At 49.1% G+C, this 22,148-nt stretch overlaps 1 protein-coding gene across 1 annotated transcript in view; it reads right to left on the bottom strand.

Annotated features, from left to right (window-relative positions):
- Positions 1–170: 170 nt before the first annotated feature.
- Positions 171–22,148, bottom strand: part of ache (acetylcholinesterase) — a 23,028-nt gene continuing 1,050 nt past the window's right edge. Inside the window, exons 2-9 of the mRNA XM_056575576.1 lie at positions 13,726–14,214; positions 10,731–10,954; positions 9,945–10,205; positions 7,207–7,429; positions 6,446–6,685; positions 5,293–5,485; positions 5,018–5,196; positions 171–3,491 (exon numbers count right to left, since the gene is read on the bottom strand). Coding sequence (XP_056431551.1) covers positions 3,370–3,491; positions 5,018–5,196; positions 5,293–5,485; positions 6,446–6,685; positions 7,207–7,429; positions 9,945–10,205; positions 10,731–10,954; positions 13,726–14,158 — 1,875 coding nt within the window. The 5' untranslated portion in view covers positions 14,159–14,214 and the 3' untranslated portion in view covers positions 171–3,369. The remainder of the gene's footprint in view (positions 3,492–5,017; positions 5,197–5,292; positions 5,486–6,445; positions 6,686–7,206; positions 7,430–9,944; positions 10,206–10,730; positions 10,955–13,725; positions 14,215–22,148) is intronic.

The raw sequence follows: 22,148 nt of genomic DNA, 5'->3' as shown, positions 1-22,148 counted from the left end.
CTGTTCTACTGAGATCATCACATTAGAACAGAGAGGTGCTGTTCTACAGAGGACCTCACATTAGAACAGAGAGGTGCTGTTCTACTGAGGACCTCACATTAGAACAGAGAGGTGCTGTTCTACTGAGGACCTCACATTAGAGTAGATAAGAGAGGAGAGAAGGGGTCCTGGGTGAAGCAGGCGTCTTTATTTCTGTAGCTGGAGGTTAGCTGAGGGGTCGCCCATACAAACATACGTACATACTGCTTGCTACACACGTCTTCATCATTATGTAACTAGTGGTTTTTAATAGACAAAGACAAGACTGCTTGAGAAGGAAACTATACAAGAAGAATGACAGTTTAGTAATATATGGCACATTGTTTTGTTTATACATATTGCTTTTAAAAGACAAACTATCAATCTTCCTCTTGTCAAAGTTACTTCATCAGGGTATTGCAATATAAAATATATGACTTCATTATGCAATATTGCAAATATCATCTCTAAATATTAATAATGTTATATTTTCAGGCATTATATTCAAGTACACATCGGCATATTTATTATTTTTGACAGAAAATAACATTCAACATCTCTAGTATATTTGGTAGGTCATGCAAAGTATTGTTTCTACTATATGAAATGGTGACATCATCACTCACGACCACATACTCAATGATGACATCATCACTCACGAACACATACTCAATGATGACATCACTCACGACCACATACTCAATGATGACATCATCACTTGGGACTGCAATCAGCCACAGATGCAGCCTTTACTTTAGTCTTAATTTATATCCAATCAATACGGTCAAGCTATTTAATCTCATATTGGTCATTCTAAAGCTCTTCATATGCCTGGTGACCGGATTCAAATTCCTTTTAGTGTTGATGTAAATATGGCCTCACAAACACAGAACCTAATGGGACAGACATTAAGAACAGGCAGACACACACAGACAGGAAATATTGCACAACGCCACAGTATTCAGTACGTAAAGACAGAACAGCCACAGTATTCAGTACGTAAAGACAGAACAGCCACAGTATTCAGTACGTAAAGACAGAACAGCCACAGTATTCAGTACGTAAAGACAGAACAGCCACAGTATTCAGTACGTAAAGACAGAACAGCCACAGTATTCAGTACGTAAAGACAGAACAGCCACAGTATTCAGTACGTAAAGACAGAACAGCCACAGTATTCAGTACGCAAAGACAGAACAGCCACAGTATTCACGACGTAAAGACAGAACAGCCACAGTATTCACTATGTCAAAACAGAACAGCCAAAGTATTCACGACGTAAAGACAGAACAGCCACAGTATTCACGACGTAAAGACAGAACAGCCACAGTCTTCACTATGTCAAAACAGAACAGCCAAAGTACTCACGACGTAAAGACAGAACAGCCACAGTATTCACTATGTAGCGACGGAAGTATCAAGCAGTATGGAGCTGACTGCATCTCTTAAACTACAGGTCATTTTAAAGGGTACACACTAGTTTGAAAAGGAAAAACGAGGTCAGTAAGATGTTTGGACACAAAACTTTCCCAGAAACTAGGAAACCTTGGAGGAACTGAAAAGTAAGTTACGGGACATTATTCAATCCAACAAAAGTCAGTCTTCGAACTCGCCTCATTTGATTTTCAGCTGCCAGTTTTAAACTTCTGCAGCCACAAAAAGACATGACTGCTTGCTTTTTGTTAACTTGGGCATGCAGTAAATAACAGTCCTCTAGTTGCATCCATAGTGGTAAACTACGTTCAGATAATGATTTCTGTTAAATGTGGGCAGGGGGGCAGTTATATGGCAGCAGTTATGTTTAGATACCATCTTCCTTCAAAAGAGCGTTAGTCTGTTTTAGGCTAACGACCGGAAAACACCCTAAAAAACTAACGTCTCCAAAACATGGATGCGTTAAAGAGTGCTCCAAATGCACACAACGTCAACCCAAACGTAAGCTCCTCTTCACTGGCCATAGAGTTAAGGGTTCAAGGTCTTTTTCCCGCCATAATGCCTAATGGAATATGGAACGTCTTTGCGCCTTGCCAGCCAGAGCCCTTAGTGACGCCGCCTGAGACTGAAGTCCCAGAGACCCCCCTCCCACCGGCTCGCCCCCTCCCACCCTCTCTCCTCCCCCCTCTCCCCCAGGGCGAGAGGGGGGAGGAGGGGAGGTCAGCATTGAGGTCAGTGAAGTCAGATCGGATCAGCGCTGACGAAAGAGCAACATGAAAAAATAGAAGTTTCCTTTACTACATATAAACTCCACGTGGATACGGCCTGTAGATATAGGGTAGTAGGTGTTCCTCACATCACTTCAAGCAGCTAAATAATACAATAATCACACCATCTATAATGGGCTCCAATCAGCCAGTATATCGGGTCAACAACACACAATAACTAAATAAATACACATTCTGTGTCCATCCTCTCACCGCTGGGCCCAGAATAACACCTCCTGAGCCCCGCCCAGACCCAGGTGTTCAGACACCTGGACCCCAGCAGCGCCTACCTACTTCAGACCAGCACGCGATGGGGCCTAGACCTAGAACCTCTGGTAGGACCGGGGGCTGGAGGGAGGATCAGAGGCGTGGTCTCCTGCCCTCTCTGGACAGCGTAGCGCCCCCTATCGGTACTCAGCCTCCCGGTCCAGAGGTCTGCTCAGCCGGGTTCAGACCCTCCCAGCGTCCGGCCCTCCCCCGTACGCCTGGAGCGACGGCGCCCGAGGCACTGCACATGCTCACAGCACCGTTTGTTAACATTAAGAAGCCAAGAAGTGAGTGGGCAGGTTGCCACGGCGCCAGAGAGCTAAACATCCCATTCATCACCTGGGCTCCTCAGAGCGGCCCAGAGAGAGGACAGCACACAAACTAACACCGATCTGAGGCTCTCACGGTCACTGCAGTCCTAAGTACAGCACACACACACACACACACCCATGCAGGCTTCTCACAATACAGGGGACATGCTTCTGTCGGTACCAGGGTAATGCTGCCTAAAGCCAATAAAAAAGGGTCATCCGTATATTTTAGTATATAATATGGATCTGTAGTGTTGTGAAAAGAATGGCAGTGAGGTCAAATCAAATAGATTCCTGTGATGTTCAGAGTTAACCAGTGTTTCCTAGACGCACATGACATTTATCTATCTCCCAATCACACACACACGCACACGCACACGCATACACACATTAGAGGTAATTGACTTTCCTTCACGGTGATGACCAACAGAAACATACAAGACATCCTGGTCAGAGTCAATGAGAAGAACTAAACCCAGATAAATAAATCAATAAATAACATGAGAACAACAGTGCTTTGTGTGGTCAACGTTGGAGCGGAGGGAAGCGGCCGTCCTCTCCCGTCCTGGGGCTCACAGGTCGCTGCAGCGCTCCTGCTTGCTGTAGTGGTCGAACTGGTTCTTCCAGTGCATCATGTAGGACGACCAGCGGTGGAACTCCACCTTCCACTGCCGCTCGGCCTCGTCGATGTTGTCTGGAGACAGGACAGAGGCAACCACCGTCAGCAACTAGTGTCAACCAGCTAGTGTCAGCAACTAGTGTCAACCAACCAGCGTCAACCAACCAGCGTCAGCAACTAGTGTCAACCAGCTAGTGTCAGCAACTAGTGTCAGCAACTAGTGTCAACTAACCAGTGTCAGCAACTAGTGTCAACCAACTAGTGTCAACCAACCAGCGTCAACCAACCAGCGTCAGCAACTAGTGTCAACCAGCTAGTGTCAGCAACTAGTGTCAACCAACCAGCGTCAACCAACCACCGTCAGCAACTAGTGTCAACCAGCTAGTGTCAGCAACTAGTGTCAACCAACCAGTGTCAACCAACCAGTGTCAGCAACTAGTGTCAACCAACTAGTGTCAACCAACCAGCGTCAACCAACCAGCGTCAGCAACTAGTGTCAACCAACTAGTGTCAACCAACCACCGTCAGCAACTAGTGTCAACCAGCTAGTGTCAGCAACTAGTGTCAGCAACTAGTGTCAGCAACTAGTGTCAACCAACCAGTGTCAACCAAATAGTGTCAACCAACCAGCGTCAACCAACCAGCGTCAGCAACTAGTGTCAACCAGCTAGTGTCAGCAACTAGTGTCAGCAACTAGTGTCAACCAACCAGTGTCAGCAACTAGTGTCAACCAACTAGTGTCAACCAACCAGCGTCAACCAACCAGCGTCAACCAACCAGCGTCAGCAACTAGTGTCAACCAATCAGCGTCAGCAACTAGTGTCAACCAACTAGTGTCAACTAACTAGTGTCAACCAACCAGTGTCAGCAACTAGTGTCAACCAACTAGTGTCTGTCAACCAAGTAGTGTCAAGCAACTAGTGTCAACCAACCAGTGTCAACCAACCAGTGTCAACCAACCAGTGTCAACCAACCAGTGTCAGCAACTAGTGTCAACCAACCAGTGTCAGCAACTAGTGTCAACCAACTAGTGTCAACCAACTAGTGTCAACCGTTGGTAACATGTTAATGTGAGGGTCGTCTGCAACATTTTAATGTGAGGGTCGTCTATGACATGTTAATGTGAGGGTCGTCTATTACATATTAATGTGAGGGTCGTCTATGACATGTTAATGTGAGGGTGGTCTGTAACATGTTAATGTGAGGGTCGTCTATGACATGTTAATGTGAGGGTCGTCTATGACATGTTAATGTGAGGGTCGTCTATGACATGTTAATGGGAGGGTCGTCTGTAACATGTTAATGTGAGGGTCGTCTATGACATGTTAATGGGAGGGTCGTCTGTAACATGTTAATGTGAGGGTCGTCTATGACATGTTAATGGGAGGGTCGTCTGTAACATGTTAATGTGAGGGTCGTCTATGACATGTTAATGTGAGGGTCGTCTGTAACATGTTAATGTGAGGGTCGTCTGTAACATGTTAATGTGAGGATTGTCTATGACATGTTAATGTGAGGGTCGTCTGTAACATGTTAATGTGAGGGTCGTCTATGACATGTTAATGTAAGGGTCGTCTATAACATGCTAAGGGGCCACAGACCGGTGATGTTGAGCAGGCGGGGCAGGAAGCGGTTCCAGAAGGCACACAGCTGGTTCCTCAGGCCCTTGTGGATCTTCAGCGGCTCCGTGTTCAGACCCACGTACTTCTGCTCGCTGAGGGAGAAGGCTGGCCAGCGCTTCCTGCTGTCCACAGGCCCCTCATGGTTCACATTGGGGTTCCTGAGGGCCACACAGGTCCATGAGGAAACGTCTTCTGGAGGTCGCTATAGTAGCGTGGATTGTGAATGTAATGATGCAACAGTAGAAACATCTCACCCCGTGCGGGCGAAGTTGGCCCAGTGCCTCATGATGCGCCGGCTGAGCTTCTCCTCCTCAGAGGTGTAGTTCAGCCGCCTCTCCAGGGGAAGGCCGAACACAAACTCGATCTCGTAGCCGTGGATGACGCCCATCCACTCCGGCCAGGCCAGGTTCGACGCACGGTGGTCGAACAGGTAGAGGTAGACACCACCTGAGGGGAGACAGGGGTCATCTCATGGAGCCAGAGGGGAGCCATGTTAAGATGGAGCCAGAGGGGAGCCATGTTAGAGGGGATGGAGCCAGAGGGGAGCCGTGTTAGAGGGGATGGAGCCAGAGGGGAGCCGTGTTAGAGGGGGTGGAGCCAGAGGGGAGCCATGTTAGAGGGGGTGGAGCCAGAGGGGAGCCATGTTAGAGGGGATGGAGCCAGAGGGGAGCCATGTTAGAGGGGATGGAGCCAGAGGGGATGGAGCCAGAGGGGAGCCATGTTAGAGGGGATGGAGCCAGAGGGGATGGAGCCAGAGGGGATGGAGCCAGAGGGGAGCCATGTTAGAGGGGATGGAGCCAGAGGGGAGCCATGTTAAGATGGAGCCAGAGGGGAGCCGTGTTAGAGGGGATGGAGCCAGAGGGGAGCCGTGTTAGAGGGGATGGAGCCAGAGGGGAGCCATGTTAGAGGGGGTGGAGCCAGAGGGGAGCCGTGTTAGAGGGGATGGAGCCAGAGGGGAGCCATGTTAGAGGGGATGGAGCCAGAGGGGATGGAGCCAGAGGGGAGCCATGTTAGAGGGGATGGAGCCAGAGGGGATGGAGCCAGAGGGGATGGAGCCAGAGGGGATGGAGCCAGAGGGGAGCCATGTTAGAGGGGATGGAGCCAGAGGGGATGGAGCCGGAGGGGATGGAGCCAGAGGGGATGGAGCCAGAGGGGATGGAGCCAGAGGGGAGCCATGTTAGAGGGGATGGAGCCGGAGGGGATGGAGCCAGAGGGGATGGAGCCAGAGGGGAGCCATGTTAGAGGGGATGGAGCCAGAGGGGATGGAGCCAGAGGGGAGCCATGTTAGAGGGGATGGAGCCAGAGGGGATGGAGCCAGAGGGGATGGAGCCAGAGGGGAGCCATGTTAGAGGGGATGGAGCCAGAGGAGAGCCATGTTAGAGGGGATGGAGCCAGAGGGGAGCCTACCTTGGGAGCTGCCAGTGTTCGCGGCCCCAGGGATGCCCCCCTGGTTGCTGCGCAGCGCGTTGTACTGAGCGTAGGTGTGGGCAAAGTAGGCCAGCGGGCAGATGACGTTGTGGTCGCCCACGATGTCGTCCATGGCGTCGCGGTTCTTCAGGCCGTTGTTCTCGTCGATCCAGTCGGTGTACTGGAGGACCACGGCCTCCAGCCCGATGTCGTTGGCATGGGGGACGCTCAGCTTCACGCCTGGGGGGGGAACAGGGATGCTGAGGAGAGCTCACCAAGCACACCCCAGATGGTTAACATAGACCAGCTAAAACGAAAATGTTTTAGCTGGTCTAGGAGGTTCACTAGTCATGGTGTGAGGGTGTGTGTGAGGAGGTGCACTAGTCATGGTGTGAGGATGTGTGTGAGGAGGTGCACTAGTCATGGTGTGAGGGTGTGTGTGAGGAGGTGCACTAGTCATGGTGTGAGGGTGTGTGTGAGGAGGTGCACTAGTCATGGTGTGAGGAGGTGCACTAGTCATGGTGTGAGGAGGTGCACTAGTCATGGTGTGAGGAGGTGCACTAGTCATGGTGTGAGGATGTGTGTGAGGAGGTGTACTAGTCATGGTGTGAGGAGGTGCACTAGTCATGGTGTGAGGAGGTGCAATAGTCATGGTGTGAGGAGGTGCACTAGTCATGGTGTGAGGATGTGTGTGAGGAGGTGCACTAATCATGGTGTGAGGATGTGTGTGAGGAGGTGCACTAATCATGGGATGTCGGTACCTTGCATGAAGTCCTCTCTGGAGATCAGGCTCTCGTTGTCCTTGCTGAAGCCGGGTGCTCCATAGAGCAGGAAGTAGGAGCCCTCATCCTGGTTCACCCCCAGCAGGATCTGCGTGTCCTTGAAGTTCCCAGAGCTGAGCATGGCCTCGGGCGCGTCAGGCAGCACCACCCCGTCCACCACAGGCACGAAGGAGAAGCGGAACAGGGCGGACCAGGGCAGCACCTGGCACAACGCAGGCCAGTCAACACACATAGATCGATAGAGATCTCAGTATAGTACTGAGATCAGACTGCTAAACTCTCTGTGGTGAGATCAGAGTACTATACTCTCTGTGGTGAGATCAGAGTGCTATACTCTCTGTGGTGAGATCAGAGTACTATACTCTCTGTGGTGAGATCAGAGTACTATACTCTCTGTGGTGAGATCAGAGTACTGTACTCTCTGTGGTGAGATCAGAGTACTATACTCTCTGTGATGAGATCAGAGTACTATACTCTCTGTGGTGAGATCAGAGTACTATACTCTCTGTGGTGAGATCAGAGTACTATACTCTCTGTGGTGAGATCAGAGTGCTATACTCTCTGTGGTGAGATCAGAGTACTATACTCTCTGTGGTGAGATCAGAGTACTATACTCTCTGTGGTGAGATCAGAGTACTATACTCTCTGCGGTGAGATCAGAGTACTATACTCTCTGTGGTGAGATCAGAGTACTATACTCTGTGGTGAGATCAGAGTACTATACTCTGTGGTGAGATCAGAGTACTATACTCTCTGTGGTGAGATCAGACTGCAATACTCTCTGTGGTGAGATCAGAGTACTATACTCCCTGTGGTGAGATCAGAGTACTATACTCTCTGTGGTGAGATCAGAGTACTATACTCTCTGTGGTGAGATCAGAGTACTATACTCTCTGTGGTGAGATCAGAGTACTCTACTCTCTGTGGTGAGATCAGAGTACTATACTCTCTGTGGTGAGATCAGACTGCTATACTCTCTGTGGTGAGATCAGAGTACTATACTCTCTGTGGTTAGATCAGAGTACTATACTCTCTGTGTTGAGATCAGAGTACTATACTCTCTGTGATGAGATCAGAGTACTATACTCTCTGTGGTGAGATCAGAGTACTATACTCTCTGTGGTGAGATCAGAATACTATACTCTCTGTGGTGAGATCAGACTGCTATACTCTCTGTGGTGAGATCAGAGTACTATACTCTCTGTGGTGAGATCAGAGTACTATACTCTGTGGTGAGATCAGAGTACTATACTCTGTGGTGAGATCAGAGTACTATACTCTCTGTGGTGAGATCAAACTGCTATACTCTCTGTGGTGAGATCAGAGTACTATACTCTCTGTGGTGATATCAGACTGCTATACTCTCTGTGGTGAGATCAGAGTACTATACTCTCTGTGGTGAGATCAGAGTACTATACTCTCTGTGGTGAGATCAGAGTACTATACTCTCTGTGGTGAGATCAGAGTACTATACTCTCTGTGCTGAGATCAGACTGCTATACTCTCTGTGGTGAGATCAGAGTACTATACTCTGTGGTGAGATCACAGTACTATACTCTCTGTGGTGAGATCAGAGTACTATACTCTGTGGTGAGATCAGAGTACTATACTCTCTGTGGTGAGATCAGAGTACTATACTCTCTGTGGTGAGATCAGAGTACTATACTCTGTGGTGAGATCAGAGTACTATACTCTCTGTGGTGAGATCAGAGTACTATACTCTCTGTGGTGAGATCAGAGTACTATACTCTGTGGTGAGATCAGAGTACTATACTCTGTGGTGAGATCAGAGTACTATACTCTCTGTGGTGAGATCAGAGTACTATACTCTCTGTGGTGAGATCAGAGTACTATACTCTGTGGTGAGATCAGAGTACTATACTCTCTGTGGCGAGATCAGAGTACTATACTCTCTGTGGTGAGATCAGAGTACTATACTCTGTGGTGAGATCAGAGTACTATACTCTCTGTGGCGAGATCAGAGTACTATACTCTCTGTGCTGAGATCAGACTGCTATACTCTCTGTGGTGAGATCAGAGTACTATACTCTCTGTGGTGAGATCAGAGTACTATACTCTGTGGTGAGATCAGAGTACTATACTCTCTGTGGTGAGATCAGAGTACTATACTCTCTGTGGTGAGATCAGAGTACTATACTCTGTGGTGAGATCAGAGTACGATACTCTGTGGTGAGATCAGAGTACTATACTCTGTGGTGAGATCAGAGTACTATACTCTCTGTGGTGAGATCAGAGTACTATACTCTGTGGTGAGATCAGAGTACTATACTCTCTGTGGTGAGATCAGAGTACTATACTCTCTGTGGTGAGATCAGAGTACTATACTCTCTGTGGTGAGATCAGAGTACTATACTCTCTGTGGTGAGATCAGAGTACTGTACTCTCTGTGGTGAGATCAGAGTACTATACTCTGTGGTGAGATCAGAGTACTATACTCTCTGTGGTGAGATCAGAGTACTGTACTCTCTGTGGTGAGATCAGAGTACTATACTCTGTGGTGAGATCAGAGTACTATACTCTGTGGTGAGATCAGAGTACTATACTCTCTGTGGTGAGAGTGAGTAGGTGCTATAGGAGGTGGTGTAGCTGCTATGGGAGGTGGTGTAGCTGCTATGGGAGGTGGTGTAGCTGCTATAGGAGGTGGTGTAGCTGCTATAGGTGGTGGTGGTATAGCTGCTAGAGGTGGTGTAGGGTACCTGCCACTCCTGGTCGATGAGCTCCTGGGGGGGCTTGTTGCGGAGGCAGTCCACCAGCTCCGTGTCGTTGCCCCCGCTGCAGCCCACCAGCTTGGCCAGCAGCAGCGCCCGCCTCCGGGCCTCCGACGCGCTGACCGACGCCCAGGGGCAGTTGGGCACGCCGCTCTGCAGGATGGCCCGCGTGAAGGTGGCCCGGCTGTCCGGGGAGAGCAGGTGGAAGCCCACCGACGCCCCGCCCGCACTCTCACCAAAGATGGTGACCTGGGGAGGAGGAGACGGCGACAGTCAGGAGACACGACCGCAAGGTCCACCCCTCCGCCGGCTGGAGGGCCAATCACAACGGGATCCTGGATGTGGATCTTACAGGTGATGAGTCACAAGGTACTGGTGAGTGGCAAGTCTGGGTCAGTTTAGGGTGGCTGCCACCTGTTGGGGTACCACCTGTTGGGGTACCACCTGTTGGGGTACCACCTGTTGGGGTACCACCTGTTGGGGTATCACCTGTTGGGGTACCACCTGTTGGGGTACCACCTGTTGGGGTACCACCTGTTGGGCTATCACCTGTTGGGGTACCACCTGTTGGGGTATCACCTGTTGGGGTATCACCTGTTGGGGTATCACCTGTTGGGGTACCACCTGTTGGGGTATCACCTGTTGGGGTATCACCTGTTGGGGTACCACCTGTTGGGCTATCACCTGTTGGGGTACCACCTGTTGGGGTACCACCTGTCGGGGTACCACCTGTTGGGGTACAATCTGTTGGGGTACCACCTGTGGGGCTCTCACCTGCTTGGGGTTTCCACCAAAGAGGTGGATGTTGTCCTGCACCCACTGCAGAGCCATCCTCTGGTCCAGCAGCCCCACGTTGCCCGGGGCCTCCGAGGAGCCGTGCAGCGCCAGGAAGCCGAACGCTCCGATCCGGTAGTTCATGGAAACCACGATGACCGTCTCGCTGTGGGCCAGATACCGGCCGTCGTACACGTCCAGGGACGAAGAGCCGCTGTAGAACCCTGAGGATAAGGACCGAGTCAGAACCAAACAGAACCTAAGAGTCACCGCAGGCCTCACTCCTCTAGAACCTTAGAGTCACCGCAGGCCTCACTCCTCTAGAACCTAAGAGTCACCGCAGGCCTCACTCCTCTAGAACCTAAGAGTCACCGCATGCCTCACTCCTCTAGAACCTAAGAGTCACCGCATGCCTCACTCCTCTAGAACCTAAGAGTCACCGCATGCCTCACTCCTCTAGAACCTTAGAGTCACCGCAGGCCTCACTCCTCTAGAACCTTAGAGTCACCTCATGTCTCACTCCTCTAGAACCTTAGAGTCACCGCAGGCCTTACTCCTCTAGAACCTAAGAGTCACCTCATGCCTCACTCCTCTAGAACCTTAGAGTCACCTCATGTCTCACTCCTCTAGAACCTAAGAGTCACCGCAGGCCTCACTCCTCTAGAACCTAAGAGTCACCGCAGGCCTCACTCCTCTAGAACCTAAGAGTCACCTCATGTCTCACTCCTCTAGAACCTTAAGAGTCACCTCATGTCTCACTCCTCTAGAACCTTAGAGTCACCTCATGTCTCACTCCTCTAGAACCTTAGAGTCACCTCATGTCTCACTCCTCTAGAACCTTAGAGTCACCGCAGGCCTCACTCCTCTAGAACCTTAGAGTCACCTCATGTCTCACTCCTCTAGAACCTTAGAGTCACCGCATGTCTCACTCCTCTAGAACCTTAGAGTCACCTCATGTCTCACTCCTCTAGAACCTTAGAGTCACCGCAGGCCTCACTCCTCTAGAACCTTAGAGTCACCTCATGTCTCACTCCTCTAGAACCTTAGAGTCACCGCATGTCTCACTCCTCTAGAACCTTAGAGTCACCTCATGTCTCACTCCTCTAGAACCTTAGAGTCACCTCATGTCTCACTCCTCTAGAACCTTAGAGTCACCTCATGTCTCACTCCTCTAGAACCTAAGAGTCACCGCATGCCTCACTACTCGTAGTGCAGAACCTTGGAGTGTCACTATTGTACTGTGTCAGGTTATTGTACTTCATACAATAACCTGATTTGTACATCATCTTTGGTTACAGAAATCACAATATAGAAATCGGGAGATGCACATTAAAACCTTTTTTACTCTGCTGAATTAAATGCTGAATCTGAATCTGACTTCATTAGAAAATGGCCCCTTTCCCCCCCGAGTCGGTTTAATCAGAATCAGAACCACTTGTGTCACCAATTACAAGAGTTTGGATCCTTTATGGTCCTTGGACCCTGGAAGTGTACATGACGTCTGATCACTAGACGACCACAGTGTGCACGGCCTGCCAGCGTCAGGGTCCCTTCCACTGGGTGGACCCCTTCCACTGGGTGGACCCCTTCCACTGGGTGGACCCCTTCCACTGGGTGGACCCCTTCCTCCATCCCCCCCAACAGGATCCAGTGGTGCTGGGTCACAATGTTATGGAGCTAATGTTGCTGTATGTGACTGGGATGTACTGTGGTGTTACTGGGATGTTACTGTGGTGTTGTTGTGATGTTACTGGGATGTACTGTGGTGTTACTGTGGTGTTACTGGGATGTTACTGTGGTGTTACTGGGATGTTACTGTGGTGTTACTGGGATGTTACTGTGGTGTTGTTGTGATGTTACTGGGATGTACTGTGGTGTTACTGGGATGTTACTGTGGTGTTACTGGGATGTACTGTGGTGTTACTGGGATGTTACTGTGGTGTTGTTGTGATGTTACTGGGATGTACTGTGGTGTTACTGGGATGTTACTGTGGTGTTACTGGGATGTACTGTGGTGTTACTGGGATGTTACTGTGGTGTTACTGGGATGTTACTGTGGTGTTACTGGGGTGTACTGTGGTGTTACTGTGGTGTTACTGGGATGTACTGTGGTGTTACTGGGATGTTACTGTGGTGTTACTGTGGTGTTACTGTGGTGTTACTGGGATGTACTGTGGTGTTACTGGGATGTACTGTGGTGTTACTGGGATGTACTGTGATGTACTGTGGTGTTACTGGGATGTACTGTGGTTTTACTGGGATGTTACTGGGATGTACTGTGGTGTTACTGGGATGTTACTGGGATGTACTGTGGTGTTACTGGGATGTTACTGTGGTGTTACTGGGATGTTACTGGGATGTACTGTGGTGTTACTGGGATGTACTGTGGTGTTACTGGGATGTTACTGGGATGTTACTGTGGTGTTACTGGGATGTTGCTGGGATGTACTGTGGTTTTACTGGGATGTACTGTGGTGTTACTGGGATGTTACTGTGGTGTTACTGGGATGTTACTGGGATGTTACTGTGGTGTTACTGGGATGTTACTGGGATGTACTGTGGTGTTACTGTGGTGTTACTGTGGTGTTGTTGTGGTGTTACTGGGATGTTACTGGGATGTACTGTGGTGTTACTGGGAGGTTACTGGGATGTACTGTGGTGTTACTGTGGTGTTACTGGGATGTTACTGGGATGTACTGTGGTGTTACTGGGAGGTTACTGGGATGTTACTGGGATGTACTGTGGTGTTACTGGGATGTTACTGGGAGGTTACTGGGATGTTACTGGGAGGTTACTGGGAGGTTACTGGGATGTTACTGGGATGTACTGTGGTGTTACTGGGATGTTACTGGGATGTTACTGGGATGTTACTGGGATGTTACTGGGATGTACTGTGGTGTTACTGGGATGTACTGTGGTGTTACTGGGAGGTTACTGGGAGGTTACTGGGAGGTTACTGGGAGGTTACTGGGATGTACTGTGGGGTTCTGATCACCTCCCCCGTAGATCCACACCATGACGGTGAGGTTGTGGGGGCGTGGCGAGGACGGGACCCAGACGTTGAGGTACAGGCAGTCCTCGTTCATCTCCCTGTTGGGGTTCCACATCTCGCTGCCCTGGAAGCCGGGGTACGAGGTGTCCACGAACTGGTAGCAGGCGGCGGGGTAGGCGTTGGCCTCGTGCACGCCCCCCCACGACCGCTTGGGCTCCGGCGCGCGGAACCGGCGCCGGCCCGTGGGCGGCTCGGCGAAGGGCACGCCCAGGAAGGAGGTGACGTAGCTCCGCTCCAGCACGGGCAACCGCACCCCGCGCACCCGGCCCGCCTTGGTGGCCACCACCAGGTCGCCGTCGCCCTGGGAGAGGGCGGACGGGGACAGCAGCACCCAGAGAAGCAGAGAGGGGAGGGCGCGCAGCAGGAGGGACGGCATGGTGGGGCTCTGCTGGGGCTCCTAGACTCCTCGTGGACCGCCTGGGAGCTCACCTCCTGGAGGGGGAGAGAGAGAGGGGGGGGGGGGGGGAAGAGAGAGAGACAGAGAGGGAGAAAGAGAGGGGGAGAGAGAGAGAGAGAGAGAGAGAGAGAGAGAGAGAGAGAGAGAGAGAGAGAGAGAGAGGGGGGGAGAGAGAGAGGGGGGGGGGGGGGGGGGGGGGGGGAAGAGAGAGAGACAGAGAGGGAGAGAGAGAGAGAGAGAGAGAGAGAGAGAGAGAGAGAGAGAGAGAGAGAGAGAGAGAGAGAGAGAAATGTAGTTAGGTGTGTGATAGAGAACAGATGTGAGAGACAGACCAGGATAAATCAAGTGCACAAATAAGATGAGGAACAGAGATAGAAACTACTTATATATTATAAATATAATTTATATTATTGAGGGCAATATGGGTTTTTATTTTATTATTGGGTACTACAGCTTTCAGTTATTAATAACAAATTATTTAAAGAAAATATAACGTAATAGAAACCATGACGAGAGATAAATTATGTTAATATCTGCATGATCAATGCTAGCAGCATAAAGGGGTCACATGTTCTAAACATGCAGTGGACTAACGTGACTAACTCTGCCCCTGTTAACTCTAGTCTAAACATGCAGTGGACTAACGTGACTTACTCTGCCCCTGTTAACTCTAGTCTAAACATGCAGTGGACTAACGTGACTAACTCTGCCCCTGTTAACTCTAGTCTAAACATGCAGTGGACTAACGTGACTAACTCTGCCCCTGTTAACTCTAGTCTAAACATGCAGTGGACTAATGAATGAGGTTCCCCGCTCTAGTCTAGAGTTAGGGTCCGGTCAGAGTCAGGGTGAGAGAGACCAAGCATGTTTTGGTGGAGGTCTTTGGCAGGACGGGAACACCCCAAGGAAGTTCTGAGGACAATGTTTATGTTTTGCAATGTATAGTTACCATGGAGACCGGATTAGAACCGGGCCAGCGCAGGCTGTGGCTGCGTGGCTGTGTGTGTGTGTGTGTGTGTGTGTGTGTGTGTGTGTGTGTGTGTGTGTGTGTGTGTGTGTGTGTGTGTGTTACTATTTCTGAACAGGGCCCTCTTCCTGGTACGAGAGATCTATTTTAGACCTGTCACCTCTCTCTCTGTTCCACACTCGGGGAACAGAGAGAGCCCCTCTACACACTGAACACACCCTGAACACACACTAAACACGCCCACAGTGAACACCCCCCCACAGGGAACACCCCCCCCCACACTGAACACAGTGAACACCCCCCCACAGTGAACACCCCCCTACAGGGAACACCCCCCCCCACACTGAACACAGGGAACACCCCCCACAGGGAACACAGGGAACACCCCCCCCAGTGAACACCCCCCCACACTGAACACAGTGAACACCCCCCACTGTGAACACACTGAACACCCACCCACAGTGAACACCCCCCCACACACACACTGAACACCCCCCCACACTGAACACCCCCCACACTGAACACAGTGAACACCCCCCACACTGAACACAGTGAACACCCCCCACAGTGAACACACTGAACACCCACCCACAGTGAACACCCCCCCCACACACACTGAACACACCCCCACATTGAACACCCCCCCACAGTGAACACAAATACACACTCTCTGACCCTGACCACCAAAGAGAACTAATGCAAAGCGTCACTTAATTAAACAGGGACCGTTCGTCTGCGGAACAACTGCGCTGATGAGCTGAAATGTAAAACTATATCAAACTCTCAGAAGCAAAATATTGAACTGTTATGAGCTGGAGCAGTGAATCCCTAGCATGGCTATCCCCAGAGCTGCCGTCATCTTCAGCACAAGAGGCTTGATCAACGGCCTAGTTCAAATGACTCTGTACGCAATTGGCTGCTTACCGTCGCTTCGCTGTCGTCATTGTGTTAAACCAGCCAATAGCGCGCCAGGGGAGCAGGCCAGCTTGGTGATTTGCTCCCGCAAAAGCATATTGGAAGCAGAAAGAATTGTATTGCTCTTCTCCACCTTCTGCAGGGCGAACTCAAATCGCCGGCAGAATGAGCTGGGGGTACCCAGTCTGGTGGATTTCTGCTATTTCTTGTTTGATGATTTTGGTTAATCTGTTACAATATTTTGTTATTTTGTCCAAAAGCTTTGATTGGTTTTAACCTACGAGCTGAACATCACAGACACTGATTGATTCAAACTGAATTTTTATTTTATGTGAATAATTAAATAAAAGATAAGAGGGGATAGGACTATTTTGATGAGTGCTGCATGCTGCGCTCAACTATTGTTCTTAAGTTTTATTTTGTCTTCTTTATTATCTCTACAAACTTTGGGACCCATCTCCTTCCTAAATTTTTCACCTAGAGACTCCATTCCAATTTGGAGTATACACACGGTATAAAGCGCTACATTTCAGAATTTTAAAATATTTTATACTTTTTAAGATATTCTACTTTTAAAATATTTGTATTTACCATTCTCTGACACTTACTACTTTAGACTTCGTAACTTGGTCAAAATTGTATCGTTAACCTTCGTTCAAAGGTTTAACAAACCAACACACTTGTATCTTCAATAACCTGGAAACCGAATTTCGAGAATCATAGTTTAAGTTCCATGTCGGCTTATTTTCATTTGGTCTCATTGATTTACGTTGAGGTTAGACCTCGGAGACGAGCAGGCAGTGGCCTGATTGGGCCGTTTTTCCCGCCCAATTGGACTAAAATGAGCATTAGGTGAGCTAGAAAATGAGCATTAGGCGAGTACAAACAATTTCGGCTGATTTAAGTAGAAAAATGGTGGGATTAATATAAATCTTTCTACAAACATCAATCAATACCATACCTTCAGAAGGCATATTGTTTGTGCAGCTAGTACAACTATTACTTCAGCTACTACTACTATTACTACTTCTACTTCAGCTACTACTGCTACTATTCATACGGTTCATCTACGTCACGTTTTCTGGAACGCCGCCATTTGCACGACCGATCTCGCCAAGTATGGCCGCCCACACGCTCATCTGAATGTTAGAGAGAGACGGATATATTATCGATTTTAGGCTCCGATCCTTATTTGTTATCCCTAGTTGTTTTTTTTGTCCATTAGTATGCTTGCCTCAAATCAATCTTCATGACATATATATTTATTTAGTCCACAACCCCTCCCCATACGCGTTCAAGAGCACTGATGCCTACCAATATGCTGTGGCTGGATGGGTGAAGGACGCTAAATTGAGGCACTTGGCCACCAATAATCTTTATCTGATAGGGGCAAAGTTAAGTACTATATATTTGTGACTTCTTGTGAACAGTTTGTGGTGGGTTACTATCATTGATCGTTGAAATCAGTCATCAAATCATAGACGATAATTTCGCCGGGGACGCTTGGGACGAGTTTTCTTCAAGATTCATTTTGTACCCACAACAAAACCCGATGTGAATTATTATGGATTATTTTGGACAATGAATGACGTATTAATACCAATACTCTTTGGCTGGAACGATGTCAACATTGGGTATATGGAGCAGAACATAGTGGGTCATATGTCAACGTTTTTTGTATGCATTTTATTCATTAGTAAGCTACATGGATAAGCCATCTTTTAGAACCTTTCATTACCTGCATTACCTGTTTGATTGTGCTGAGTGGGTGGGATCGGTCGTCAAGATGGCAACCAGCATCATACTAACCCCAACCAGCATCATACTAACCCCAACCAGCATCATACTAACCCCAACCAGCATCATACTAACCCCAACCAGCATCATACTAACCCTTACCCTAACCAGTGTAATTCTTAGGGTGACTAGATATGAAGGCCCCAACAACTGGACCATCTGGAGGTCAGGCGTGGGATCAGTCTGGCCCCGCCCCCGGTTGGATCAATCACAACCCAAACACTGGGGGAACCAATCAGGGCTAGGGGGAGGAGTTAGCTAGCCTTATGTTGTTCAACGGCCAATCAGATTAGCTAAGGGATACTCGGAGGTGGAGCAGAAGGCGGTGGAGGTGGAGCAGGAGGCGGTGGAGGTGGTGGAGGTGGAGCAGGAGGAGGTGGAGGTGGAGCAGGAGGCGGTGGAGGAGGTGGAGGTGGAGCAGGAGGAGGTGGAGCTGGAGCAGGAGGCGGTGGAGGTGGAGCAGGAGGCGGTGTAGGTGGAGCAGGAGGCGGTGGAGGTGGAGGTGGAGAAGGAGGAGGAGGAGGTGGAGCAGGAGGCGTGGAGGGGTGGAGGTGGAGGCGTGGAGGGGTGGAGGTGGTGGGCTGGAGGTGAAGCAGGAGGCGGTGGAGGTGGAGCAGGAAGCGGTGGAGGTGGAGCAGGAGGCGGTGGAGGTGAGAAAGTGGAGGTGAGGCGATGGAGGTGGAGCAGGAGGAGGTGGAGGTGAGAAGGTGGAGGTGAGGCGGTGGAGGTGGAGGTGGAGGTGGAGCAGGAGGCGGTGGAGGCGGTGGAGGTGGAGCAGGAGGCGGTGGAGGCGGTGGAGGTGGAGCAGGAGGCGGTGGAGGCGGTGGAGGTGGAGCAGGAGGCGGTGGAGGTGGAGGCGTTGGAGGTGGAGCAGGAGGCGGTGGAGGTGGAGCAGGAGGCGGTGGAGGTGGAGGCGGTGGAGGTGGAGCAGGAGGCGGTGGAGGTGGAGGCGGTGGAGGTGGAGGCAGTGGAGGTGGAGGTGGAGTTGAGAAGGTGGAGGTGAGGCGGTGGAGGTGGAGCAGGAGGCGGTGGAGGTGGAGGTGGAGCAGGAGGCGGTGGAGGCGGTGGAGGTGGAGGTGGAGGCAGTGGAGGTGGAGGTGGAGGTGAGAAGGTGGAGGTGAGGCGGTGGAGGTGGAGGTGGAGTTGAGAAGGTGGAGGTGAGGCGGTGGAGGTGGAGCAGGAGGCGGTGGAGGTGGAGGTGGAGCAGGAGGCGGTGGAGGCGGTGGAGGTGGAGCAGGAGGCGGTGGAGGTGGAGGCGTTGGATGTGCAGCTGAGGGGGCTCTGGTTGATTTATTTATACCAGACAGACAGCTGCCCGGCCGAGGAGAGGCACCAAACTCATTTAGGAACAGGAATGCATTTTGGGATGTAGGGTTAGCGTTAGCAATATGGTATGGGTTAGCTATATGGTTAGGGTTAGCTTTATGGTTAGCTATATGGTTAGGGTTAGCTATATGGTTAGCTATATGGTTAGGGTTAGCTATATGGTAAGGGTTAGCTATATGGTTAGGGTTAGCTATATGGTAAGCTACATGGTTAGGGTTAGCTATATGGTTAGGGTTAGCTATATGGTAAGGGTTAGCTATATGGTTAGGGTTAGCTATAGGGTTAGCAATATGGTTAGGGTTAGCTATAGGGTTAGCAATATGGTTAGGGTTAGCTATATGGTAAGCTATATGGTTAGGGTTAGCTATATGGTTAGGGTTAGCTAAATTGTAAGCTATATGGTTAGGGTTAGCTATATGGTAAGGGTTAGCTATATGGTATGGGTTAGCTATATGGTAAGCTATATGTTAGGGTCAGCTATATGGTTAGTGTTAGCTATATGGTTAGGGTTAGCTATATGGTAAGCTATATGGGTAGGGTTAGCTATATGGTTAGTGTTAGCTATATGGTAAGCTATATGGTTAGGGTCAGCTATACGGTTAGGGTTAGCTATATGGTTAGGGTTAGCTATATGGTAAGCTATATGGTTAGGGTCAGCTATATGGTTAGTGTTAGCTATATGGTTAGGGTTAGCTATATGGTAAGCTATATGGGTAGGGTTAGCTATATGGTTAGTGTTAGCTATATGGTTAGGGTTAGCTATATGGTTAGGGTTAGCTATATGGTTAGCTATATGATAAGGGTTCGCTATATGGTAAGCTTTATGGTTAGTGTTAGCTATATGGTTAGGGTTAGCTATATGGTTAGGGTTAGCTACATGGTTAGGGTTAGCTATATGATAAGGGTTCGGTATATGGTAAGCTATACGGTTAGTGTTAGCTATATGGTTAGGGTTAGCTATATGGTTAGCTATATGATAAGGGTTCGCTATATGGTTAGCTATATGGTTAGGGTTAGCTATACGTTAGGGTTAGCAATAGGAGAACAGCGATGACCGTAATAAATAACATAAGCCCAGAATCAGCCTCTACTGCTCTCGAAATAGATTCATAGATCCTGAATTTACTGAACAATTTATTGACTTTCATGACAAAGAAATGTCCTGTTTTTCCCAAACAGAAGTTACATCCGAAACATCCAACCAGTTGAATAGCATTTTACTAGTGTTAAACACATGATATTCTAAGGACAGACTAGTTATAGAAGTCCTTGCTAGCCAGACTCACCTAGGGTTGGTTACCAGCTCTAAGATTACACATATGATATGTATATGAGCATTCTTATGAAGAGGGCTGTGTGGTCCTCGTAAACTTATAGCAGACTATAGGTCTATAACTTATAACTTATAGACCTATAGTCTGCCAATAAAATGATTAAATATCAATTAAAAATGTAATGTGGTGACTTCGTAGGACGGTGTGCCTGCTTATTCATAATCATATCAGATATATAATATATCACAGGTCATCATAAGAACACATTTCATATTGCCATAAACACTAAGCTTACACGGTATATTCAATTATTGTGTGCAATAATACACAAAATATAAAAGGATAATCTATACGTACCAGTAGGTACGCACACGCACACAACCTATCCCTATCTATATTACTATATTTTAGCAATCTATACATATAAATAAATATATAGCCTTGCTTTGGTTGCTGCTTCATGATTCGATTACCCGTTTAGTGGTCTGCAGCTAAATCAACTCATGCACACACTAAAGAGCCCCACACACACACACACACACACACTCACACCCCCCCCCCCCCCCCCCGGCCCACTGACACTTTGACGAGCAGAGGAAAAATTGTTGGAATATTCAGCTTGGGCTTTTGCTCATTTCACCACACACACACACACACACACACACACACACACACACACACACACACACACACACACACACACACACACACACACACACACACACACACACACACACACACACACACACACACACACACAACAAATGTAATATCGTTCATTGTCGCACTAGGAGATATAGCCGATTACAATATGCACACCAGTCCTTAGCCAGGACTGAACATAATATAACACTAGGAGATATAGCAGATTACAGCTGTTCCATATCTAGTTAAAGGCCACATATCTTCATCTAGACAAAAAGGCACATTTTGTGAAAATATTGTCAAATATATATTTTCCACCAGATTTCTCAAAATGGTCTTATTTTTACTAACAATGAGAAAATGAAATGGAAACGTGGTTGAGGATCATATAAGGCCCATCACCAAGTTTAAAAAACTTCAGCGTCACTATAACCATCAATTGTTTGTTTGTTTCATCATCAGGACTGCAGTGAAGGCGGCTAGCCACTGGCTAGTTATCAGCGGCTAGTCAGTGGCTAGTCAGTGGTACCAGGACTGTATGTACCAGCAGTAGGTACCTGTAGGGACCAGGACGGTAGGTACCAGTAGGTACCAGGACTGTAGATACCAGTCGGTACCAGTAGGCACCAGGACTGTAGGTACCAGTAGGTACCAGGACTGTAGATACCAGTAAGGACCAGTAGGTACCAGGACTGTAGGTACCAGTAAGGACCAGTAGGTACCAGGACTGTAGGTACCAGTAAGGACCAGTAGGTACCAGGACTGTAGGTACCAGTAAGGACCAGTAGGTACCAGGACTGTAGGTACCAGTAAGGACCAGCAGGTACCAGGACTGTAGGTACCAGTAAGGACCAGTAGGTACCAGGACTGTAGGTACCAGTAAGGACCAGTAGGTACCAGGACTGTAGGTACCAGTAAGGACCAGTAGGTACCAGGACTGTAGGTACCAGTAGGTACCAGGACGTGAGGCCCGTTAAACTCGTCATCATCAGCTGCCGACTAGCGGGCCAGAGACAGGTTAACCAGTCTATCGGTCTCATGGCGC

Source organism: Gadus chalcogrammus, chromosome 17 (assembly GCF_026213295.1).
Source record: "Gadus chalcogrammus isolate NIFS_2021 chromosome 17, NIFS_Gcha_1.0, whole genome shotgun sequence".
NCBI classification, from domain to species: domain Eukaryota; kingdom Metazoa; phylum Chordata; class Actinopteri; order Gadiformes; family Gadidae; genus Gadus; species Gadus chalcogrammus.
The sequence above is the reverse complement of the archived record's forward strand: the minus strand, read 5'-3'. Positions and strand labels throughout refer to the sequence as shown.